The sequence below is a fragment of the Lonchura striata genome, chromosome 1 (genome assembly GCF_046129695.1).
Source record: "Lonchura striata isolate bLonStr1 chromosome 1, bLonStr1.mat, whole genome shotgun sequence".
NCBI lineage: Eukaryota > Metazoa > Chordata > Aves > Passeriformes > Estrildidae > Lonchura > Lonchura striata.
In genome coordinates, this window is record NC_134603.1 from 49,092,510 (window position 1) to 49,119,037 (window position 26,528).

At 35.5% G+C, this 26,528-nt stretch overlaps 1 protein-coding gene across 1 annotated transcript in view; it reads left to right on the top strand.

Moving 5' to 3' along the window:
* SMCHD1 (structural maintenance of chromosomes flexible hinge domain containing 1) overlaps nucleotides 1–17,816 on the top strand; it is a 68,433-nt gene extending 50,617 nt beyond the window's left edge. The window contains exons 35-48 of the mRNA XM_021551571.3: nucleotides 1,448–1,535; nucleotides 1,942–2,073; nucleotides 3,288–3,437; nucleotides 6,828–6,954; nucleotides 7,120–7,239; nucleotides 8,497–8,582; nucleotides 9,613–9,735; nucleotides 9,945–10,135; nucleotides 10,905–11,014; nucleotides 12,364–12,434; nucleotides 13,310–13,481; nucleotides 15,416–15,574; nucleotides 16,267–16,390; nucleotides 17,411–17,816. Of these exons, the coding sequence (XP_021407246.3) occupies nucleotides 1,448–1,535; nucleotides 1,942–2,073; nucleotides 3,288–3,437; nucleotides 6,828–6,954; nucleotides 7,120–7,239; nucleotides 8,497–8,582; nucleotides 9,613–9,735; nucleotides 9,945–10,135; nucleotides 10,905–11,014; nucleotides 12,364–12,434; nucleotides 13,310–13,481; nucleotides 15,416–15,574; nucleotides 16,267–16,390; nucleotides 17,411–17,513 (1,756 nt within the window). The 3' untranslated portion in view covers nucleotides 17,514–17,816. The remainder of the gene's footprint in view (nucleotides 1–1,447; nucleotides 1,536–1,941; nucleotides 2,074–3,287; nucleotides 3,438–6,827; nucleotides 6,955–7,119; nucleotides 7,240–8,496; nucleotides 8,583–9,612; nucleotides 9,736–9,944; nucleotides 10,136–10,904; nucleotides 11,015–12,363; nucleotides 12,435–13,309; nucleotides 13,482–15,415; nucleotides 15,575–16,266; nucleotides 16,391–17,410) is intronic.
* The last annotated feature ends 8,712 nt before the right edge of the window (nucleotides 17,817–26,528 follow it).

Sequence of the window (26,528 nt, forward strand, 5' to 3'; positions counted from 1 at the left end):
GCAATCTATGGGATTAGCTAAATAGCTATGGTACTGGCTATTGAGTCAAGCTTTTGCCTCCTGGGAGTGGGCTTTTCTTGGCATAGGTAGTTTACTAGTTGTCCACAAATGTCCAGAATTAAAACTCCCAACATTACTGAAAAATTTGAAAAAAGAGTAGACACTGTCCATTAGCAGCCCTTGTAAGAAAGTACATTTTACTTGTTTCTGCCTGTGTCTGTGGCATCGCTGTCTACCAAGTGACTTTCTCTCAATATTTCCTGTTCTTGGCACACTCTCAGATGGTTTTCATCTGTTTATTGCCAGTCAGTAATATGGATGCCATTATGCAGTCTTAAACAACTTCCATAGCAATTGTGTCATTTCTTCTTTTTCTAAAGCCTCTGTCTGTCCAGCCATGAGATCCTTAGTTGATTATTTACTAATTAGTGTTTTAATGTACCCTGACAAGGCAGATGCTACTGTCAATCTTAAGCTAGATAAAATGCAGAAAAGAATTGTTGCTTCTGTATGTGAAATCTAAAAAAGGAAAAGTCATGGTCTGTTCTAGAAATGATAAAGCTTTGGGATTTCATTTTTTTCCAAGCTAAGCATTCTAAGGAATCTTGCATATTATTACTTCCCAAACAAAATCAGAATAAATAAATTACTTAATGTTGACAAAACAGTTAAACTGCTGTATGTTGAAAACAAGAATCATTAATCAGTTCAAGAATGCCACATATCATGCTTGGAGAAATACCTGCATCTTGGCTGTTTACATCTCTTCAAAAGTTTATAAGCATTTTTAAGTCACTATTGTCCCTTACTGAATATTGCAAAGGTCCTCTGGATGCCATGTGGCCTTCTTTACTGGATGAATTTATAGCAGCAGAACCTCAGGTGTCTGGGCTTTTCTTCATTTTTTGGTGGTAGGGGTTCTTTGCCAGTAATCTACACTCTGGAGTGCTGTAAGGTAGAAGGAAAACTCCTTATTTCTCTCTCATTATACTCAGCCTTGATCAGTGGTCCAAGTTACCAAACTTTGTACAATCTGACTAAGGGAAGAACTAGATACTCTGATTTTAAGAAAATTTTATTAAATTTGGAGAGAAATGATTGTTGTTTCAGATCTAGACATATCTATGTTTTGTTCTGGTAGCTTTATGAAAATTCTGAATAGGAAATTAAATGGTGTAGACTTGCAGATTTCTGAACAATAAATCCATGACAAACTTCCTGTCATCTAGACGAGACAAACTCTTGGAGGAGACTTCCCTCATTCAAGCTTCCAAAAGCCTTACTCTAATTCTTGAGGAATTTTGATGGCCTTCTTGCTGAAGGAGTATTATGCCTTAGTAGGGCTTTCTAAGTAATTCAGAGGACTACTCAGTTTTAATTGCTTGTGTACTTACGTATTTGTGATTATCATATTCTCATGTTTGGGTTTTATTTTTGGTTTTTCTAGGGATAAAGTGGTTCCGGAGCGAGTGGGCACTTACATCATCCAGTTTACCTTTGCTATGGATAAGATAAATATGCTCAACAGTGAACAGGTTTGTATCTATGATTAATTGCAAGTAGCCAAGAACACAAAATACAGAATCCTCTGGGTGAAGTGTTACAACACTTTGTAGGTACAGAATGGAAATACTTTCACTCATAAATTTTGAAAAAAAATTATTTTTATTTTTGATAGTTACTGATTTCAAACTGTTAATTATCAAAATATGTTTTCATTAACTGCTATAACCAACAATTTGACGGTATAACAGAGGTGCATAATTTGCAGCCTAGCAGAACTGCTAGGTTGTGCTAATTTATTTTGGGTCTGTCCATAAATTTCACATACATTTGTTTTAGTGTCTTTTGAGCAGCCCAACTGTGCAGGTGATTTGCTGTCAATTATATCAGTCTTTATTTTATTTTGTTTTGTCTCATTCTTCCTTCTTTTTCTGCTAGATTATAATTCAAGTTGTACCTAATGACCCTGTACGCTTGTTACCTGATTCTTTGCCAGCTACTCCAGCAGTTTCCAATGTCCGAGCTCTTACCAGCCGTACACTGGTCAAGGATTTATACCTCCATTTAATGGTAACTATACTTCCATACAAAATCATAATTAAGGAAATGTAGAAAAATGCTAAAACGAAACTGAATTTTGCTGTAAGGCATTGCTACAGTTTCTTTGCAGATTCACTTCATAAAAAAAGATGTTAATCAGTAGTCTTTCAGCATATGACAGGTTCATCTTCTTTCATTTACATACAGATGACCAAAACTGAAATGTTTGGTACTTGCTGTCAGGTATCTCAATTGAAATCCATATCTTGTTGCCACACAAAAAAATTGTTTCAAGAATAGATTTTAGTGGGAAAACATGTGTACAGCAAATGTTTCTCTCCATGATTTTTCCTCCCAGGTACAGTTTCTCTTAGAAGTCTTATATTACAAAAAATAAGGTTTCTTGAACTTTAATTAGTCACAGGGATAAAAGAAAATAATTTACCAGCTACCACAATAGCAAAGCAGACTCAGCTTCTGTAAAAGTAATTTAATTTAATCTCCAGTTAAAAACGATTTGTGTAATAAGAAACAAAGACCAAAAAACTGAAGCAATACCTTCTGCCCCACCCTTTCCTAGGCCCAGCTTTGTTCGAGATCCCTGCACCCTCACCCAGGCAGTTCAGGGGGATGGAGAGTAGGGGCTACAGTCAACCCATAACAGCTCCTCAGCTCTTTCCTTCCAGTGCTTTTTCCTCAGTTTCACTGTTCTAGTTGTGGGTCCCTTCGTGGACCACAGTCTTTCATGAACTGCTGCACTGTGAGCCCTTACCACAGGTTGCAGTTCAGGAATTATCAACCTGGTTTAGCATGGAGTCCTCCATGGGCTTCCATGTAGGTCTCTGCTCCACCGTGGTCCTTCATGGGCTACAGGGAAGTACCTGATCCTGTGTAGTTCCCCTGTGAGCTGCAGGGGAATTTTTGCTCTGGTGCCCCAAACACCTCTTGTGCTGTTCCTTCTTTCACCCTCTGCTGTTTTCTCTATTTTTTTTTTTTCATTCTTACCTGCCTCTGCATTTCTGCCCATTCTTAAATAGAAAGAAACACTATTTTGGCTGAGGGGCTCAGCTGTCCCTACAGGGTCAGCTGGAGCAGTGGCCATGTCCAGCCTCTCCTTACAGAGGCTGCCTCTGCAGATCCCCTCTGCAGAGACTGCTAGCACCTTGCATATAAATCCAGGGCAGTACAGGAATGGATTATTTAGTTCAGTCCCAAAATAACTTTCATTTCTTTTTTACTCACAGGATGAATACAACAACCACACTGGACTTGATCTAGCTGGCAGGATAATAGCAAAAATTAAAAGCCCTAATGAAGAAGATATAGAGATCCCGCAGTTTCAGGGGAAAGTCAGTACAGTAGAGTTTCCATTGGAGAGTGGATCAGCTGAAATTGTAAGTGACTGTAATACAGAGCTCCATGAGCACTGTGTCTAGTGAGGCTTATTTTCCTGCACTTTCAAAGTTATCTTATACTTCATTGTGCTCTATGGAGATTTAGTTTATATTGTATACTTATTTCCCTTAGAAATAAGTAGATTATTATTTCTTCTGTGTTTGGTTGTTGATTTTCAGAAAACCTGAAGGAAAGATGTTCTTTAAACAGTTTATCCTTTCCAAGTAAGGGAAGTACACATACTTTCAGTTAGGAACCAGGACATTGGAAAATCTAGGATAAACATTTTCTTAATTTGAATTTTGTATGTGAATAACACTTAAACAGTTTTTAGTTAAACCATTAATATCACCAGTATTTTACATTTTTTTTTATAATACTCTCAGGCTGTTAAGCTTAAGATCATTTAGACTTGGCTTCTTCATATATTTCTCATTAAATTTTGCTAGGCTCTTTTTTGTCTAAGTAGTGGTCATATATATACTTTGTAGAAAGGCATCCTACCCTCATTTGAAGAAGATAAAACTTCACCATTTTTCTTTATGCTTTGTTTCACTCATTAATGCACCTGGCTGTTAAAAATGCTTTCCTTATTTTGGTTTGAAACTCTGACATCATGCATACTCTGAAAGTACTGAATATTGTAGTCCCATCACTGCAGTCACTTTTTCTTCAACAAATTCAGATTGAATTTTTAAAACCTGTAAGTTCCATCTGTCACAGTTGCTATAAAATATAATACAAAGATACAGTATAAAATGTGCACATGCACAAAAACAGGAACTCTTCAAAATACACCAAAGAAAATCCAGCTGAATGTGGAGTTTCTTCTGAGTGGAATGGTCACAAACTCTGTCTACAATCTCAAGCCTACACAGAACTTCAGTTAATAGTATTCCTGTGGTGAAACAGTTGTATATTGATTTTTGTTTTCAACTTGAAATATCATATAAGAATGGCGGAGCAAAATGATACCCCTACTTCATTTGGTTGTCACGTATTTTAAAAGTCTGACATCCACAGAAGTCTTCAAACAGTTAGAAGATGTACCAAAGGAAGATCCAACTTTTTAAGGACCTTTTCTCAGCCACCTTTTCTAACTCGCTCTTTGGAAGTAGCTTTATGACAGACCAATATCAGTGTGTGCCAAATGGAGACAGATACTTCATAGCAATCCAAACAAATTCTCCAAATACATCTTGGAAATCACCACCATAGGATCCCAGTAGAATCCTAAAATCTGAAGATCCTACATAGAAACTTCTTCTTAATATATTTTATTCAGTACTTTGACTGCTTTTATGGAGCTACATATGTGAAACTGAATGATACAGCGTAAGTTATTCTCTGTCAATAACAGTCAAGGACAGAAACGTCTAGTTAACATGGCCAAATGTTATTAATCTGCCAAATTTCAGTCTACTCTAATCCATACAGAAAAGTGACAAAATATGTATGAAAAACAATCTAGTAAAATAACATGCAGGGACTGAACAGAGGTATCAGATAAAATTAATACAATGATTGGTTTATGGTACACTCTTGGGTTTCTCTGGTTTCTCTACCATGTTTCAGGAGTAATAAATTAATTGGTTTGTGAACACATTTTTCCCCAGGCACATGGGGTTAAGAAAAGGTGCAAAAGTATAGTTAAAGGATCAACTAAAACCATTGGTCTAACAAAACGCCCTGCAAATCTTGTATTTACCTGTGGTAACAAGGTGTAAATTGAACACCTTTACATGGGTAATAATAACCCCATATATGACCTGTGACAGTTCAGATAAAATGACTGGATAATTTCTAAGACGCCTTGCTAATGCAGAATTTTTTTTTTTTTTGGCTTATCTCCATGTAGTAGTAACTTCTTGATGTGTAATTGTGACCTAAATACTTCAGTTTTCCATCACTGACAAAGCTAACCTCTGTAATGCAGGGGAGCGTGTGTTAAGTTTCATGGTGTTTGGGGGTTGTTTGTTTGGCTTGTTTTGCCCTCCTCCCCCTCTTTTTTTTTTTTTTTTTGTGTAAGCCAATAGAGTATTTCTTTCTACTTAAACATTCCTGGTTTGGTGGGAGGCGGGGTTTGCATGCTTCTTCATTTTTATTACTATGATCTAAAGTGATTCTGCTGCTTTTGACAGTAACTTGTGTTCCCCAGTCATCCATGGGGACTAATTGCATTTCAGTGAAGTATCTCTTCCCCTTTTAGGCAGTTTTCAGGCATCTGGTTTATATTGAGTTCACTGACTTCAGACTACTCCCAAACCCTGTGTGGAAAGGATTTGTTGGTTGTTATGCTCTGTCCTTTTCATATAACTTGTAATGGGCAGGGGAAGGGACATACTCTTGTTCTTCAAGTATTTTGAAATTGTTCCATCTTGTTTGTAAAGACAGTTGTGTGCAATTAGCACAAATAATTAAAATGATAATCTGACATGTTTACCTCACAAGTTCAGGAATACTAAACTTGTTTAATGAAGAAAAATGTTAAGATTTTTGTTGGTATATATTTTCTAAGGAAAAGATATTTCCACTACAGACTTGTCCTGATAAAATATGTAGCTGCAATATTTTTGAAAGCTATGAAGACTATCTTTGAAGGTTATATATCTATCTCTTCTTTTAGGCTGCAACCACCTCTCTTGATTTGGCCAGTTGAGTAGCAATTTCTACATGTTAAAGGTGGAAACAGTATGAGTTTTATTATAAGAATTATTCATTTTATGCATGATACCTTTCCCAAAGTAGCAGCACATTTAGATAGTACCTTTACTAATTTTATTTCTGTTTACCCTTATGGTTTTATAATATTTCTCATCTTTATAAAGAAAGGCAAAGGATTTAGTATGTCTTTTCAATAAGGACTTGATAAGAAATGTTTATGATAGTGTTTGTATGTATATTGTTCATTCATTTGGGATTTGCTGTCTACTTCCATGGTAACAGCAGTAACTTTAACTAAGCACTGGGAATAGTTTGTTTTTCCTTCTCTGTATTTATGCTTTGGGTCTTTCTTTTTAATGATCTGTTTGCATTTCACATACTGAATGAAGTACACCTGAGGATATCTTGCTTATGAGACAGTGCAGAGGATATTTTTTTCTGAGCATGTGTCTCTGAAATTAAATATATAGCCAAAAATAATAAGACTTTTTAAACAGGTAAAATGACAGTCTTAATTCTTAAATAATAAAATAGTTATATATTTGTATTTTACTTTTGTTTAATTGTTACAAAAGGCATTTCCAGGCCAATACTTAAAACTGTAGTAATACTGTATAGACATCATGTGTTATGTAACTTAGAAGATTTAGTATCAGAAGAATGTTTATTTTGTGTGTAACCTCAAGCATGGGCATAAACTTATGTTTGTTTGTTTATTTTCATAGAATTTAGTGCTGGCTGAAGACAGTCCTGGAAGAGATAGCACTGAATATATTCTTGTCTTTGAGCCACATCTGCCAGCTTTGAAAAAACCTTTGGAACCATATTGTCTCTCCTTTATGTTTTACAATGGTATGTTTCAAGTGCTCTAAAATATTTGCTTTTCCTTAGAATCAGCTATTTTTAGATCTATAATATGTTTTCAGAACTATGTTATAGCTTAATAGATTTTTGCTAATGCTTAAACCAGTTAAGTGTGTTACTGTATTTTCTTCTAAAAGTTTGTGTATTCTGTAGATTCCAAGAAACAGCAGCTGATGGCAACACTGACCAGGGAGAAAGACCAATTATCCAAGTCCATAGATCTTTACAGAAAGATGTTTGATACAACGAATCAGCTCGTAACTGAAATGAAATGTAAGTTCAATCAATTATGTAAATAATTTTTCTGTGAATTAAACTTCTGTTTTATAATGACTTTGAGAATGTAGTGAAGGGGAGAAAAATAAGTATTGAAATCATGAGAGATAGTAAATAGAGGCTAGCAGAAGGGGTATATGTCTTGCAGGGAAGCATCTGATTATTAAGCATTGGATGTTCCTACCTATAAAGGTCTTGATTTGATGTAGAATGTCATATGTCAGAATTATCTAAAGGAAAAACAAAAATTGAAGCTGGTGTTCTTTTTATCCATGACTGCCTTTTGCTCCCATTTTTGCATGCTCATACATCTGAAATTCAAAAGTTGCCTAAAAATAATTTGAGGTGAACGAACTATAGATAATCCTCTTTTAAAAAGTTAGTCTTATGTTTTCAAAATGAAACTTTTCCCACTTCACATTTGACCCTTTGTACATTATTTAGAAGTGTTGTGTCATTGTATTCTTCAGCAAATGTAATTCTTTATGAATGAAGAAAATACGTTACTTGCTTTTTTTTTTGTTTGAATCATCCTGCCTGTTGATTAAAAGGTTTGTTTTAATAATTGAATTTTGAATTTTTATTTTAAATAATCATCAAGTGTAAATGAAGCATACTGGCATAGAAGATTCTGCTGTTTCTTGTAATTTTAATACTACATATTTGCATTATGAATGGAAAATCTTGAATTCCAGTGTGATAGGTATAAAATCTTGTTTCATACATGTACATCTGTAGAGAGTAAGAGTACAGCATTACACTTTAAGTAATAAGATAATTTCAAATACAAGCATGCTGTAAGTTGAGGGTAGAAAGCAATTCACCTGTTTACTCATTTGTTTTTGAAATTAGTTCAGATATGAGAATGGAGGAAATAGTGTTGACAAAGTAGTGTCCCATATAACAGACAACAGAAGGTAGTGCCAGCCACCACTCTACTATTTTGTCTTGCCATTTCACTTGTTGGAGAACCATTTACAATGATAATTGAGGATGAAAACTAAAGCCATCTAATATTCTCAGACTGATACAAGGTCTAGGCCCCTTTGCTTCTTGAAGCTGAAGGCATGGCATCTGCTGAAATTGTTTAGAAACTGGACAAAATTTCAAGATCTTTGTGGGAAAATTCTGATATTCTGTGCTGAAATTAAGAAGTAGATGGGGTCAGTTGCAGCTGGCATAATTCTGTAAGAAATTCTCTAAGTGTTCCATTGCTTTCTATCATTTCCTCACTCTCTTTTGATTTTGTTTCAGGTCAGGTTAAAGAAGCTGAATCAAGAGAAGCTCTCCTGAAGAATGAACTGAAAAAGCACCAAATTGAATTACCACAGACAAACATAGTATGACTTAATTTTTACTAAACTCCATTAACATATCTAAAATTGATATTGATAATATATCAATACTAATATTGCTGAATCACACCTGTTACCAAACCAGTGAAAATTTAAACTATAGAAAAATTTGTGAATCTATGTCAAACTTAATTTTTTTTTTTTTTTTTTTTAAATATTGCTCTGTTAGTGTGAGGATCTTTTAAAATACTGTTAAAGAACTAACAAAAACCTTGTCTTTTATATCCTGGTCTTGTTTTTCTGCTGTGTTTCTGCTAAAGTTACCAGTGTTACTGGTACTGCTAGATGTTACAGTGGGTTTTTGGAGGCTGGTCAATATATGTTGGATGTATTCTGGCATAAGTAAGCCAAAGGAAAGTACTTTTTTTAGATAATCAGGGAAATGCATATGTTACTGCCAAATTTCATGTAAAAATAAGTTTGGAAATATTCAGGGCAATGTGCCCCTATTGCTGATTTCCCTTAAATATCCAATTATGTTTTAAGAAATTTCTAGTAAGTTTTCAAAATACTAACATTTGGGAGAAAAAAACACCTATATAAACAATTATCTTTAGATCAAATAAGACCAAGTTATAGTCATTAATCACAAATCACTGGAATAAAATTGCAGTCACAGCACTGAAGTTCCCCCTACTGGCAAAATTTTTCAAGCCTGGACATAGTCAGCTTCTGAATTTTTTTTTTTTTTGTGCATTCATGATTGTCTCTTCCTGCTGTTTCAAACTTTCTGCAGTTTTGTCTCTAATCAAGCACTGATAGTTCTTTGTGAAATGCTCCTTGAAGTCCTTAAAAATTAAAAAAAAAAAAAGTAGCAATTAGAAAGTTTGGTCACAATTGCAGTGAGCTTTCCTTTTGCTATTCTCTGGGATTGTGCATGGTGGTCCCTTATACATTAAAAGTCTGTTTCAGGTTATTGAGTGTTTATTGTTAGAAAGTTAATTGATGGCAGATAACTACTTCTGCTGCTCAGTCCAATGGTACATGCTTACTGATTTTAAATTTTCATTCTCAGCTTCAGTATGTGGATTCTCTTCTGAAAAAGAAGATGTTGGAACAAGAGGGAGTAATGAAGCAGCCAAGGAGAACTTGTACCCTCCCAAACTATCCAAAAGGCAGCCAGGATATTCTAGGCAAGGTGAGTTTTCTTGCAGGGAGCCTTCCAATGAGTTCTGTTGGTTCCACGAAGTGGTAGTGATGGAAAAATTATCCAATGACCAGTTCCCATAACACAGCCATCAGCAGGGAATTGAATGTCTGTCTGAAGTTGCCAGGATTATTGTGATTACTATGAAAGGGGACATGGTCTTGGTTTCTGTTTTGACTGTTGTAACTTCTGTGGTACAGATTGCACATTTAGCTCAAATTGAGGATAACGAAGCAGCAAAAGTCATCTCTTGGCACTTGGCAAGTGACATGGACTGTGTAGTCACACTGACCACGGAAGCCGCTCGGTCTATCTTTGATGAAACTCAAGGTCGACAGCAAGTGCTACCCCTTGATTCTATTTACAAGAAGACACTTCCAGATTGGAACAGGTAGAGAAAAAAACTGTGTTCTATGTTTGTATTACACACTTCTTCAACTCTTTTTTCTCGTCTAATTTGATTTTTAAATCTCAGTTAAAGATTTGAAGTATAAAATTTCTGGATTCATTATCATAGCAACAGTAATGTCACTTGAAGTGTTAGCTGAGATCTCAACTCTACATTTTTAACTACTGTGTGATGTTCTTTATTTAATAAGGTGTTTCTATTACATAAGATAATCTTCTTTTTCTTCATGTCTACAAGTTTTCTAGAGCAGGAATTTATTTTAAATAATTATAGTGCTTGTAATCAGATTATAACTCTAAAAAAATCCAGCTTCAGAATGCATTCCTAAAATCATCTGTAGTAATAGAAATTCATTTTGCTATTTCAGTTGCCTGAAAAATAAAGTACAGTATTTCTACTCCTGAAAATAATTTGCTTATGAAGATGACTGCTAATATAATAAGAATGCCCTTTAGAAAAGATCTGATGTATAAATGTATTTATAATGTTCAAATTCTCAATTTTCATACTACAGTGAATTAAAACTTGCTCATAAAGTAGTCATATGAATTTATTGGAAATAATGTCTCATAACAAATCAGTGTTGTACTAAAATGTCTTTAATGTAACTGGAATTTAAGATAATGGTGGGATAATTCATCTAATGTGGAAATGTTAAGATGCACTCAGTTCAGTTGGAAATTCATGATTAGGATAAGGACAAATTGCTTTCTTCTTTTCTTCTCCCTCACTGTCCCCTTTCTTTAACCAGACCTTTACCTCACTTGAAAAATGGAAGAACTTTCTTCAGACCTATTGGAAATCCTGTATTTGCCAGAGATTTGTTAACATTTCCAGATAACGTAGAGCATTGTCAAACAGGTAAATTATAAGAAAGAAATAATTGATAACTTATTTCTTTTAAAGAATGAAATACAGAAACATCACAAATTATAATCCATTCAATAATCCTCAATGATACATTTGCATATACCAGCATACATTCCTCCTGAGTTCTGTTGGTAAAAATAGAAGGGCTTTAGCATTAATTATTTTTAAACAGAAGTTGTGAAAATTTCAACCATGACCACTTTCTTCTGCTTGTTGTCTTAGTTTCATTTTCTCTACTTAGATGTATGGCAGGTTTTTCTTTTTTTAATTCCTACAACATTATCTTATTCCCAAGCTCTTTAGAGCAGGGACTGGCCATCACAAGATTAATTTTATAATCTCATATTGCAGAAGTTACTCCTTTTGTAAGGCTCTGTTTCCAGTTCGGTTCCTCTCAGAAATGTGTAATGCATAGATTTTTTAAGTACGTGCAGACTGAACTGTACATGACTGTGTGTGTTATGCTTAAACAGCATAATAGTTGTGAGAAATCTTTCAGTTTTTACGTAGATTTCAGCTTAGGAAACTATTGTCCTCTTGCTCTTTCTAACAATGTAGCAATCCCTACCTCTTCCTACACTACTTTTTAAAATTAAACAGATCTGCTCCTTTATATGGAGAGTTGGAGTCTGTAGTTACTTAAGTTTTGCACTTAATTTCACGACTTCCCACTATTGAAGTATTCCTCTCTGCTGTTAATAAAGACAAATTTTTAACCCTATGCATTTTCAGAAAGTTAGATATTGACAGACTATTAACTATAAATTTTTTAACTATTCTTCATGTCCCTTAGAGAAATTGTAAAACCACATTGCATTGTATATCTCATGCATTACTACATCGTTAGATTTTGTATGGAACAGGCTTATATTAGAAGAGTCTTAAGCTCAGTTGTATCCTTCGCATGTGAATGTTTTTTTCTTTGATCAACCGTTGAATATGAAGAAAAATATTAAGAAACTGAGTACAAAATTCAACATTCCAGGAAGATTTTTTAAAATTTATCATTTATATAATTTCATGAAACTTGGGATTTTATTATGTGTGTCTTGATAAATGTAAAGTATCAAGAGAGTATTTTATTGGAAAATACACACAATTATGCCAAAAGGCACTTAAATGTACTATTTTTTTTTCCTTATGAATTCACTGATGAAAGCAGAAGATTCCATATCTGTCTCAACCTCAAGAAAATTTTGTTGAAACAAAAATTATTTACATACTATTTCCCTTGCACTTATCTTAGAAGATGTAATAATGATGCCTCAGAATTGACTTTTCAAAACTCAAGTTATTTTGCTCTGGAGAAATTTCATAGTTCAAAAATTTATATTTTTCAGTGTTTGGTATGCTCTTGGGTGATACTATCATTATAGATAACTTGGATGCTGCCAACCACTACAGAAAAGAGGTGTGTTTCAATTTTTCTTTAAATTTTATTATACAGGTATATTGCAGAGCTACATATTTAATATTTTAAAAACTTAGGGTAATTTCCAAGTTTATTGCTGTGTTAGCTGTAAGTGTGCTTACTGTCTGCGGGTCTCAAAGCACTTAACAGTGAATAAAATCTCTATTATTAGCACTGACAAGATTACCTCCATTCAACAAATTCTATTATATGAATGTTGCTATGGCACATGGGACCATGTTTCCAAAGATAAGCATCTTCAGTTCTGCTGTGTTAGTGTTAAACACAAGTTCTTCTGTACTATCCTAGTCACTCTGTGTCATAAAACACAGGACTCTAAGGCACATAGTGAAATTTCAGATCCACTTGACTAAAAACTTAATGTGAAACTTACTAGATGTCTTTGAGACCCATTTTATTTAGGTTTAATGGTACATGTTTTAGCCAGCAAGAGTCTCTGAGGAAGTGCTGATACTGGGCACTTTTACTTTCAGCTTATGAGTTTGCTAGATTCAAAACAATGATTGAGCATAAGAATGTAGACCTGTACTGATTGCTACTGCTTCCTAATTCATACATGTTGATAATCAGCTTTTCCCATGTATAGATCTAAATACTGCCTTCAGAGTTCTGGTAAAATGTGAGAACACAAACCCAAAAAAACTGGTTATCATAATTATTGCAATACTGCTTAATTTTAATATATGCATTTTATTGCTTGAAAGCAGTCATGACATAATTTCATAAAATATGTTTTTCATTAGGGGACAAAGTTGCATTGCAGTTGAAAAATACAAAGGTTCACAACAGCATTGCTGAAAACTTAGATTTTTCTGTGGAGTTACTAATTTATTATCAATTTTATACCTGAACAGGTTGTAAAAATTACACACTGCCCTACATTGCTGACTAGGGAAGGAGACAGGATTCGCAGCAATGGAAAATTTGGAGGCCTGCAGAATAAAGCTCCTCCAATGGACAAACTCAGAGGAATGGTATTTGGAGCACCAATGCCAAAACTTTACTCTACTATCTCTGTACAGATAGGTGGGTTAATGAAGTCACAAACATACAAAACTTAGAAAATTATATTACTTATCCTATGTTTTTTATTCTCTGATGTAATACAGAAAGGAAAATTTCAATTTAGCATACAGTTGTTTTAAGAAGTAGGAACTGTACAGTGTTCTGTTTATAAATTTGCCTTTTCTTAAAAGCTTACAGCGATGACATTTCCTGAAGTACAAAATAATAATAACGAGATAATCACCTTTTTTTCTTAGTCATATTAAAGAAGGAGTATAAGCAGTAATAATCATTTAAACAACTGGCATGAGAAGCTTGAGCTGATTGAATTCCAGCATCACTGAGAAACAAGTTTTAGGTCTTTCTACTCTGGAAACACCATAATCAATTTAGAATTTCTTATGTGCAAGTGAGCTCTAGTGGTAGAAAAATTCATGTTCTCAAGAGAGAATATCTCATAAGCTACCCTATTTCCTGTGAAATCACTTCAATTTTTTTATGTGCTCAGATTATTCATTTCAGAATAAAGTTTAGGAATTAAGTTAGAAGATGCAGTTTCTGACATGTAACAACTGACCTGACTGAGTAAAACACTGAAAAGTCTTACTTACAAGATTGTTCTTAAATACTTAAGTTTAAAAAGAAAGGACATGAAGTTTATCCATGACAGTGCAATGGAGGGGTCTGGGGAGAGAACACACATACCTATTAAAGTAGCCATATAGATGAGCAAACTACTTAGCACTGACAGTTGAGTAGGAGAAAAAAAGTAAGGACTTTAAAAAGATCTTTTCTCAGCATTTTATATATATTATGCCTAGGGAAAACACAATAAGCATGTCAGTCACAGACTAAAATACACTGGGTTTAGCACACTTTGTCTATCAGCATGTTTTCAATTGTTAAACTTGGTTATTAACCAATACAAATTGAATTGGAATTTTCTATAGTTTAGTACTGGAGCAATCATGGTAGAAGAAAAGGGTATGTTTTAATTTCACTTAGATAGATACTAGACACTTAAAGGAAAATTCATAGTACAATTCCATTTAAAGGACAGCATCTCATTACACAGGGCTTGTTTTGAACTTAATTTAACACTTAGCATTAGTTCTGACATGCTCTTTTTCAATGTTTGTAGGATAAAAGTTGCCGAATCTGTTATTACGCTGGCAAGGTACTTGTAAAATAAGCTATACTAAGTCTGCAGTGCCTTTTGTTAGTCTGCAGCAGCTCTCTGTGTGAGAGCTTTCACCCCATGGCAAACTTAAGGTCATTTAGTGTTAAGCTTTGTGCAAGATACCTTGTACACACCTGAAAGTAAAATGAATGAGTCCAGGCTAATATGCTTTAAGCCTTCCTTTATTACTTGACATATTTATTCAATGCCTGGACGTGGAAAAATTTTTTGTCTCATGTGTTTAAAGAGGAAAAAGGATTGTCAACAAAACACACCTCTCTTTATCTGAGTCTGCTTGATTAGATTTCCATAGTGGAACAGAGTGAAACTCAGTAAATGTTCATTTGGTCCACAAGGTGGAATACAATTCAAGTCAATAATGCAAGCTTCTGCTTTGTAGCACTGAAAACACAACATGCTACAAGTATCTCGTGTCATCAGAGGTAGAGTATTTCACTTGGACCACACAGGCAACAAGATCTGTGCAGTGACAGCCATTTTCCACATCATTTTTAGAGCTAGCAGGTACTTCACCGTCATCTAAGAGATGGACTCAAAAAGAGAAGAGGAATCAAAATATTAGATGTGATTTTTTTATTTTTTACTGTCATTTTAAGAACAGCCACTATAAGTTTGGATGTTTTTTTAAGTAGTGTTTTTGAAAGATATGTTTTCTTGTGGATTTATATGTTTTCTGGGTTGTATTGGTAGCATTCTAAATCAAAATGGTCATTTACTTATTGTTTTGTGGCTTATTGTTTTATTTTTCAATCAGATCTTCTTCAGCAATACCGTGCAGCAGTGATTAAATTTGATAGTGTGAATAAGGACCTTGATTTACATTTGCAGTCACTGAACACTCCAGAAATGCAAAAGAAAAAACAGGAACTTGCTGAACAAGAGAAAAGCCTCAAGCTAGTAAAACAAAAATTGGGTAGGTTATTGTATTATAATTTTGGTGTACTGTAGGAGAACAGTTAACTGCAACCAGATGTATTATGCTCTTACAAACTAAGAAGTTCAAACTGTGAATGAAAATTGTTAACGTTAATTAGTAGCTTAGAGATGTCACATTTTAGGGAAAGAATAGAAAAACTGTATGTAGAAGTATGATGCTGTGGATATTGCCTAAAGCAGCACTGCCCTGTATTGTGTTCAGATAATAAGAATGTGGTCAGTCTGTGTCTTGTGAACATGAAAATATGAGCTCACTAATAAGAGATTATATAACCATTAGTGTGGCGAGCCCCATGCTACAGAACATTGGCATGCTCTTTGAAATGACAGTGTAGTTAAGAGCTGAATTGCTTTTGCTAAGGAAACACAACCAAAACATTGTGCTATAAAAAGAAACACCCTGAAGTCTGAAAGGATTGTCTGCATTACAATTTTTTTTATGTCAATATCAAATAATATTTTAAAAATCAATATTTACTCTGGGACAGTTATAAATAAATAGCTTTAACTGTCATCTTTGAACTCTTGGTTCAGATATAAGGTAACCATAAAATTTATGACATTTCTGAAGTTGTATTTCAAAGGTCTAACTGTATTGCTATAGGGCCCATTTATAACCAGCAGGTTTCATTTTTCTTTTATTGGTTCTTACTTGCAACTTTTTCATAGGTATGACTGCTGCTTTATCAGATAAAGGTGCTGAATCATTACTTCAGCCTATAATGTTAGATATATCTGACACGCCCATTCCTCCCAAAAGAATGCGAAAAGACACACTGAAGAAACTGTATAGGTAAGTATTTTCTGAATCTAGTAATTATTTTCCCATAATCTGAATTCAAAACAAAAACTCGTTTATTCTGCATATTTTGAAATTCTTATTTGTATCTTATAAGCAACAATTAATAGAGTTTACAAAAAGCCAATATTCAAGATAATTTTTAATTTCTTTAACGTTTCTATCTCATTTAAAAGTTAAGCCTCATATAAAGATTTGTTTACTAATTCTAATTCTGTTTCTCTTTATGAACTGATCAGCATCTTTGTGCGTCACATTCCCCATATTTTCTGGTATAGTCCACACTTTTACACCCAAAACTATCTGAGATAGCTTGGTCTGTAAACTCTTTTTTAAAAAGTCTGCTGTCAAATACTGGATAGATGAACACAGAACTAATTATTCTTATGGAATAGAATCATTCTTACACTATTTTTTCTAAGTAACTGTCTGAGGTGAACTGGTGGTAAAGTGCTTTACCCATCTGTTCTCATTCCCTCTGTGCTGATGTTTGAACACATGCGCACACACACACACACACACACACACACACACACACACACACACACACACAAATTTGGGAAATCTGTGTATCTGTATCTTTAAAGTAAAATGAAACTGTCTTTGCCATTTCTCATGTCTCTCCTCATGACTACATAATTGTCTTTGCTGAGCTATGGTCAGCTATTTTTCTGAGATTATTTAAATTTTACCTAGTAGTGTTCTGTGAATCTCAGAACAAGTGTTCACTATATTACTTTACTTTTTATACTTGCTACTATTTTAATTTTTATCTACATATAGAATTAAAGTGGTTATGTAGTTAAACTATCTAATTTTAGCCTGTTGCTATTCTTCATTTTAACAAAATAAATGCAGTAATGAAAAGCTGTGTACAAATATGGGGTCTATATTGTTTATACTTTTGTGGGAGCTCTATTATATATATGTGTGTATAGATATAGATACATATATATATGTATATATGTAAAAGAAAAGCTTTATTTATAAGCCACTGTGCTGTGTTTTGTTTAGCCCAGAAGAGTGGATCTCCTCTCCTGGAAAGCAGCAGCAACAGCAAGTGTTGCAAATGGCCTCTTCAGAACTTAATGGAACTCCACGGAAAAGAAAGGCATAGACTGATCAGACTTGCTGGGAAAAGCTGTGTATTGAAAATGTGAATACATTCAGTTAAAGGAAATTCTTAGTGGTATTACCATTATTCTGAAGATTTTTATACTGATAGAAGATAAAAATGTATTTCAGTTAGTAGGAACAAAAGTGTAAGTATTTAACACTGATAGCCCAATTTTTGTATAGTTATTTTTCATTTCTAAAAGTTTTTAGAGTTATGTTCATGTGTGAAAAAAAAGTTTTTAAATATATTCTTTTTTATTTATGAAAATAAAAGATCTTTTCAGTAAAACTGCTTCAGTACAAAGCACTGACAATACAATCACTTGCATTGAATAGATTGTGTTGTGAAATTAGACTTTAATTTAAAAATCATCCCAAGATATCTTGAGGAAGATAGTCAAAGGTCACTTTTAGTGATCTGCATTGCAAAAATTTTAGTAATGAATGGGGCAGAAAAGGATCAGCCATGATTAAAGATAGAATTTCAGCCATGGTCAGAGCAAGCAGCTGGAAACAGACTTGATGGAAAGAAAAAGATAGGACAAGAGCAGGAAGCTAAACTTGAAAAGTATGAAACTATTAGTTGAAGCCCTGTGAATAACGTAGGAGACACTGTTCAGGTGTATGGATGTGTGGGTTCACATCTGCCTCAAAGATTTTCTGCCTTGGAGTGAATGTTGACGCCAGATCTACTGATCTGTACTCTCAGTAACATGCCTTTTATATGCATACTCATTTTCTGAAAAGGGACTTCAAACTTAAAAAGACATGGTGGTCTCCTGCTAGAAGTTTTAGAATGCTGATCACTGGTACACACCTCCGTGAATAAAATGAAATTTCTCCAAAGAAAAGGAGAAATAAAGCAGAGTAGTTTGTGGTTGAAGGTTTTCCAGAGCTTCCTGCTTTAAAGATGGGTTGAACATCAAATTATCCTACTCTTACAGAAAATAAATATATTCAAGTATAACATGCAACACCAGCAAGAAACTAAGCTAGCCCTACCTCAGCCCTTTTTTCTGTTCTTTCTCTCTCTTGATTAGACATCAAGACTTGAATCATGTAGCCCATCATGAAGGGTTTGCCATATAATAATTTGTCCCACCACACCAAGTTACTTGATAGTACTTTTAAATGCATTTATTTTAATTCTGACATCTGCCTAGGCTCAACCTAGGAGAACCTCTGGATAACCTTGAACCTTATACATATTATTTTAAATATGTATTCCTGCAGAAATGTTTCCTGTTGGAATTCATCTCTTGCCTTTGGTAGTCAGTGTAGGCACTATTAGCATCATGTGGTGTATCTCCCTGGTGAAAAAAAAACAAATAGAAAATTAAGGATGGTTTCCAGCGTTGTGCAATAGCTATCAGAGATTTTAGCAAATTTCACCAGGGAACTTTCAGGATTTTCCAGCAGAGCTACTATAGTGCAAGTCACTGCTTTGCAAAGCTGTTGAGGGCAGCTAATTTGGTCATGACAACAAATTGGAGCTCTGAAGGTAAGTGTCAATTTTTTTTTCTTTTACCCACTCTTCACTCTGCAACAGAGCGGAGCACGGGCCTCAAACATGCTAGTAGGCAGTGTGTTGTCCTCACTGATTGCATGAGGGGCTGGTGGAAATCCATGCAGGAAACTGGGAGAAAGTGGTTGTGGTTTTGGTTGAAAGTGGTTATGGTTTTGGTCTGGGTCTGCTTTTCTACTAGCACCCAGGGATGCAGAGACTGCCTGCCAGGTGAATGGGGATGGATACCACATGTAACCCAGGGAGGTAGATTATATGACAAGTCCTTTCTGCCAAACCACACTTGCAGTGTTACAGCCCCACCATCAGTATCATGGCCCTGACTCTACATCTCTACAATCCTGGTACTTCTCTAGCCATGTATCTCATCTGGGACTTCCTCTGCCTTCTCCAGGGTCAAAGTCTCCTTGTCAGCCAGAGCTGCAGTTCAGGGAAAGAACAGTGAGAGGGAAGGAGGAAGAGATGATGCCCAGGGAGCAAAAGGGAGGCAGGGAACCACTGCAGGGTGTTGCTATGCTACTGCTACAGCAGTATACTGGATGAGAAATACACACATTCCAAATGCCCATTGAGACATTGTGAGACTGTAGCAGTGTAATCACTGGAAGTTTTCTGCTGAAGCCTCCAGAGTAGGTGCACATTTGCTTAAGTTAGCATTATATTGCTATCCTGAACTCCATTTCAGCTAAGTCTTTAAAGAGATTTGCAGTCACCATTGGTGAATAGTTCATTCTTCAGTTGGTCACAATGGGAAAAGACAGAGGTAAGTTGCTTGCTTTTTAACAGCAAAGGTATGAGCTGTTCATAAAGACTTCAATAATTACAGCACATTACTGCAATTGTGGTAGTGTCATTTTGTGGATGTTTAATAAAGCATTATTAAGGAACTGTTATTAAAATATGTGCCTTCATGCACCAACATTTTATCCCAATAAATTGTTCAATTTAGGGGTTTTTTTTAATACTTGGGAAACAAAACCCATTAAAGTTGCATTTCATGATGATGCAGCAAGGATAGACAACAATCACAGACCAGATATGCAGTAAATTCCTTTTCATCTTCCAGAATGCAGTACACCATAGGAGAAGCCCAAATCACTTTTAATATTTTCTTTTTTAAAAGTCAGTTTGCTTATTATCTAGGAACTAGAACATGTCTTACTGACGGTAGCAGTACCAGTATCAGTAAAAAGCAGCTTTTTGCCTCCCTTTCTGCTTGTGACTCAACTGGGTGTATCCAGGGATTTTGACATTTCTGCCACACCAGATCATCTCCCCACAAGAACAGGTATCATTTCAGGCTCATAAAAAGTATGGACATGTGGATGTGCATACACATGCCAAGTACATATGGGCATGCATACATATAGGTCCTCTATTCCATATTTCCATAGACAAATTCTTCCATACCCACTGTGACTGTGGAAAAATTCCAAGAGAGCTATTGTGTTGACTGGATGTGCTTTAGCTGCTCCTATCCCCTATCTCTGCTTCTGTGGCATGTCTTCTCTGCTGTAAAATGGTCCTAAAGCAGAGCAGCCCTAGCTTTAGCAATGAAAACTGACTTTAAAAAGGTGTGCATGTAAACTAATTGAATGCAATTTTATTTTAACCCAGCCTATATATAAAACTAAGGAAAATTTTCAATTAGAGGCAAAAAAGAAATAGCACTTTCAATTTGTAAGTATGTAAATTCCACAAATTTTACAATATATATTAAAGCATTCTTACAAGTGTCACTAGCTTTTATAGGACTCAGTATTTATGAGGGCTCTAAAAAAACACCCACTCACTGCTTTGGGGGTTATTATTTTACAGTAGCCTTGCTCTTTATGACATCACTATTTGAGCCTTGTTTGTATGCATACTGTCAATCACAGGTGATCTTTGCAAGAGAAAAGGAGCTGTTAAGACCTTCCTTCAAAAAGCTGAAATTATTTTATACAACAGCAGAACTATGTTTCACTGTCTTACCTAGAAACAAATCATGAATTATTTTTTTTCATCTAATAACAGCTCAAGAAACTTTGCGTAAGTCATATAGTATTCACCCTTTTTAGAAAATGAATGTTACTTTTTAATTACTGAAAAGACATTTAGTGGGCTCTCATTTCTTATTATTCACTCTCTATCTCTCATCCTGCAACTTTGGTAAATCAATTAAACCATATCATGCAACAAATATTGCAACCAAGGCTGATTTCAAGAACAGAAAAATTATTTTCCCTCAGTGTACTTAAAAGTTTTTAAGTTAAGTTATTTTCCCTCAGTGTACTCAAAGAATGATGAACAAATTAACTGCAGCAACCTCTGATTCATCATTTTTCACATGCACACACAAAAATTGGTAGAGGAAAAAGTTACTGAATAAAAAACTGAGCTATTGAATTAAAAGTTGCTGCTACTTTGTTTAATGGAAAATGGGAATGATCCCAAAAACTTTAAAGTTAACTTTCCCCAGTAAACAGCTAGTGAAAACAAATGTTTCATATTAAATACAGCTCCTGCTTTTAGCCTTTTCTTATAAACAAAATATAGTAGAGAAATGAAATGGCAATGTCATAAAATTAGTAGCTAAAGACTGCCTTATAAGAAAAGAGAAAGGTGGACTGTCATGTTCCCGCCCTGTCTTCCACAAGCCTTTCTTTGTAACTGAGGGTCTCTTAGCATGTGCATGCTCCTGTGTGGTGGTATATTAACTTAAACTAACTGGTTCAGAAGATACAGATCAAAGGTCCAGCTCTGCTCAAACTGGAAGAGCTGGTTGAGCAAGAGGAAGATTCATGACAGCCTGAGGAATGCAGTGAAAAGAATTCTTCCGAAACAATGGTGGAGGCCCTACTACAAGTTGCTCAAGAGTTTCTTTTCTTCAGCAGAGTCCTGGGGCAATTCTAGGACAGAGAGTGTCCTGGGAAAAGTAAGAAGGGATGGTTAGAAGTTTTCTTCATACTAAGGACTTCTGGCAGAAGGAGTCATGAGAGTAAATTTGGTAATGCATACCAGAGCTAACCCAGCAGTGATGGGAAGTCAAGGCAGATCTGCTGAAATGGAAGCACACTGAGGGCTGGGTCACACATAACCTCAAATGCTAAAATAGAGCCTGCTTCTGTTGCAGGTAATTTTGGCAGATAAATAGCTTATAGAGAGCTGCTTTTAATGTACCAGCTCCATCTTGCATCTTTCATACTGAACTGACCTAAGGCATACAACACAGGTAGCGGAGTCAAACTGCTGCAGCAGCATGGTAGAAATGGGGACTGGTGAGATCAGTTAGTGAGTTGTGGTGTGTTGCGGTTGCAGTGTGGTGCACAGACATGTGCAAGCTTGCAACTAATCATGTCCTTCACTGGCATTTTAACCACTGTTTTGAAGTTTGTAAGTACATTCCAAGTGGAGAGCCCTTGGATGCCAAAGGCAGTTTGTTGTCATGCAGAGCTTGAAAGGAAAATTTCCTCTGAAAGTGGGTGGTCAGACCAAGACTGATTTATCCGCTTGGTCTCTGGATGGAGATTGTATCTACCTTCAGAACTGAACCTCTCTAGGAGTCCATGTCAGAGCATCTGAACTGTACAAAATCTGACCATTATTGTCCTGCTTTCTCTGGAAGCAAACATTGGGAGGCCAGACACAGTGCTGGCAGAGTGCTGTACTTGTTTCACACTGCTCAAAGTCAAAAGGGTCTTTACTTCTTCCTCTTAACTGTTCTTGGAATAAGCTTGTGATGCTGATAGAGTCTCTCTACCCTACTAATCTTTGGCATCCTCCTGTGCCAAGATAAACAAGATTCAAAGATAAGCAAGAGTCCCCAGACAAGTCCAAATGGGGGAGTTTGGGGTAGGGAAGGGGGAGTGTGGAAGCAATAAGATCATAAGGAATCAGGCATCTTTGGCTTTGAAATTTGGGTCTGAGGTTTCACATCTCCCAAAAGGAAACCTGAGAGTTTGTTAGGCCTCTGTTGTTGGATGCTTCTGAGACTGAAGCAGTTTGGGATTAGACATGAACCAGCCATGGAGGCTACTGGCACATGACTTGAGTCCCCAGAAGACTCAGGAGTGTGATAAGAGTTCCCTACAATTGGATGCTGATGGCACAGGGAAGATGAGCAGAAAGATGGAAACTGCTTGATTTCCCAAAAATTAGAATACCAGGTAAGTATGCAAGGATTAGCAGGAGAGTTGACCAGTCTATCAGGAGAGATGGACACATCTATCAACCTAAGAGGGAGAGATTTATGGCAGATTAAGGATGGTCTCACCAGTGCAACTCCTAAAGCCTATTTCTGTTTCCACACTGACAGGTAGGCATGGATTCAGGAATCTAGTGAATACACATTACAAAGCATCTTTGCAGTGAACTTGAAACTTATGCCAAATACCCTGTTCGAGAAGCTTTTATGAGTCACTTTTCCTCACCATTTTGATCAGGTAACTTCCCTGGGTTGGTGGAAGGTCACGAAAACAGAATTAACTTTACAAAAAGGCTTGGTGATAAACTATTTTTCATGTGGGAAAGAAAGCACTCTGAATTTTTTAGGTTTTGTATCATCCTTGTGAGGTATCTTGTGGCTCCCAGAGCCATCTAATTCCCAGTTACTCAACCACCACTGAATCACAGCGTGGGAACATGTGTTCTAGGCTATGCAGGCCTGAGTAATTTTTGATGTTAATATTTCTTAAGTATTAGTATTTTCTAGAAAAATTAGCAGGTTTGGATATACACAGATATACTTCATAAGCTTTACATATAAAATGCCAAGTACACTGGAGAATAGTTGCTCCATATATATTGATGCACTGATTCTTAAATGCCATAAATACATTTTAAATGTTTGTGTTGAATTTTTTCCCTGAACTGCTCTACTTTCTCTGATCTTAAAATTGTAATATATACCACTTCTGGTGTTAAGAAAGATCGGAAACATTATTTTAACCAAATGTGTTGAAGTGCAAATAACAAGTGAACTTTTGAACTCTCTTGCATTCTCTGAGGATCTGGAGAGGTCTCTGCCAGGCTTGGAGAAAGAGCTGAACATGGATGCTTTTGTTAGAATTTTGGCAAATAAAATTATCTGGAATTAGCATTATTTATTCAGATTCCAGCTTATCACTTCAAACTAGATTTCTCTTTAATAAGAATTGCTTGGTTTCTCTTATGAAGGTTTCCTGTGTGTAGGAGGGTAATAGTGACCCTGTGTCAAATGCATGATAGCATTATCGAAATAGAGGAATTTGTGGTCAAAGGGTTTGTTGGTTAGCTCTGTTGCCAAGACTGACTGTTCCAGATCCTTATAAAGACATGCTGACACATCGGTGTGATGTGTCAAGGACCTGATGATATGGAACATTTTCCATAACACCACTTCAAATGTGAGCCTTTCCTTTGTTGAAAAACTCTCCTGCATGTGCAGAGGTTGTATGCAAAAAATAATAATGACAAATATGCCATCAGGGCTGGGGGGGAGGGGAAGGGGATAGGAAGGGGAGGGAGCAAGAATTTGAAAGAAATTTGGGCTCTTTTTCCTGAGTAGAAAAAGCACAAAGCATTCAGTGTTCTGCATTTTTTTTTTTTTTTTTGCAATACAATTAGAATATTATTAGAATTTTGGGAATCGGAAAGTTTAATAATTGTTACCTGGTTCTCTTGTTCTCAGTTTTCATATGTTTCAAAATCAGCTATCATTTTTAAGTCTGCTCTGTATTTGGAATGTATTTGCCACATTTTTTATGGACACTAACTGTATATCTGCCTCCACTCTTTCCAGTTATTCTGATTCCTGGGAAAGAGGGAAATTTGCGAGAACATTCCTCAGATTTTAGGCAATGCCAGTTATTGCTCTTGGAACACTTTGACAAAGTGACTACACAGAGAGATACAGAAGCAGTAAAATCCTGTTCAAATTTTCACTTAGGTGAAAAATATATAATGCCATCTCAGAATCCATAACATATAGAACTTTCATCTGTATTTTTTCCCGTCAGCTTACCTTTTCAAAAACAATTGTCTTCTATATATATTTAGTAAATATTGAGAAAGGTTTGTGAGTAGTAAGTAAATGTAAGCTTCTTCTTACAGTAAATAGGAAGTAAATGTAAGTAGTGAGTAAATATAAGCTTCTTTTCAAAAGAAAAAGAAAAACCAGACTCTCTAGTATGATAAAAGAGCTATCAGATTCTTTGCCAAAGGATCTAAAACTCTTTGAAGATGAAATGCTGGATGTCACTTCATAAGATTTTGGTTTTCCTTTCTAAAATTCAGGTTGAGTCAGCTGGTATAAATTTCTCTAGGATGTAAAATAAAAATTATTAAATAGGATTCATTGCTGTAGGCAGAGAAGCAGTAGACTTCTGTGTGAGCTTCTGGCTATTTTGTGCTGCTGGACATGAAGCCATTGGATTTCCACTCTCAGAACACAACATTGCAGCTCTTCCAGTACATAATGGCGATGGCAAGTAAATTTGATCTGCTTATCATTGACTGTTAGAATGGGAAAATCTGACTGCTTTGGATGGTATAACTCGCATTTAATAACCTGCACTCAAAGTTAACTTTTGATAACCAAATAATTTCTCCCTTTGTTTAATATATCAGAAAAAGATCCAAGGTTCCAATAATGACAAGAGAGTAGCTGCATATGGGTCTTATATTTTTTAACAGTCTGATCCTCTACTACACTGGATAAAAGTCTTACTCATAGGCAGAAACCATCATTCATTTAAATGTGTAGAATTTTGATTGCTTCAACCATCTGTGTTTGCAGCGGCAGCAGGAACCTTCAGAGGCCCTGCATCTTCAGCAAGCCAACCTTGTCCTTAACAGCGGTGAGGTTTTGTTGTCAGTGTAAAATGTTTTGTAACCACTTTTTGCCAATTGAAAAACAGGACCAGACCCTAGAGACAGTCTGTAGAAAAGGATTGACTTGTTCCCACCCCTGGATGTGTGTCCAACCTATGTTGCAATGTTTGGCTGTGGACTTCTGCTTTTTTTATTTTCCTTTTTTTTTTCCCCTTTTATTTTGCTAACTGCCTGGAAACAAAGGAGTATGTCCATGCAAAGGATCTAGGCTTGAATTTTAAGCTAGCTCCTCACATTAAAATTGCTAAAGCCTGGAAAAAATTATCAACATTTACATGTCTCAGAAGAGTTTTGCAAGTCACCAAGAAATGAGTCAGGCATGAAGTGCTGTCTGTAGGTTGAGGGGGCAACTGAAATGCAAATACCCAGTTACCACAGACAGAATTGAGGGGAAAGGAAAAGTGTCACACCAGTAACTCAATCCAGATTTATGACCCTTACCAGAGAAAGCTTACATACAAGGAAAATTAAATAAAGTAATTTTTAAAGTAAGGTTGATAAAAGTGTGAAGAACTCTGATTCTGTAACTAGATAAAGAATCTAAAAAATAAATAAATTAAAGTCATTGTTGCCTTTCAATGTGCCACATAAGCAAATAATGCTTTGAGTTAATTTGTGTTGCCAACTCCTGACAGCAAC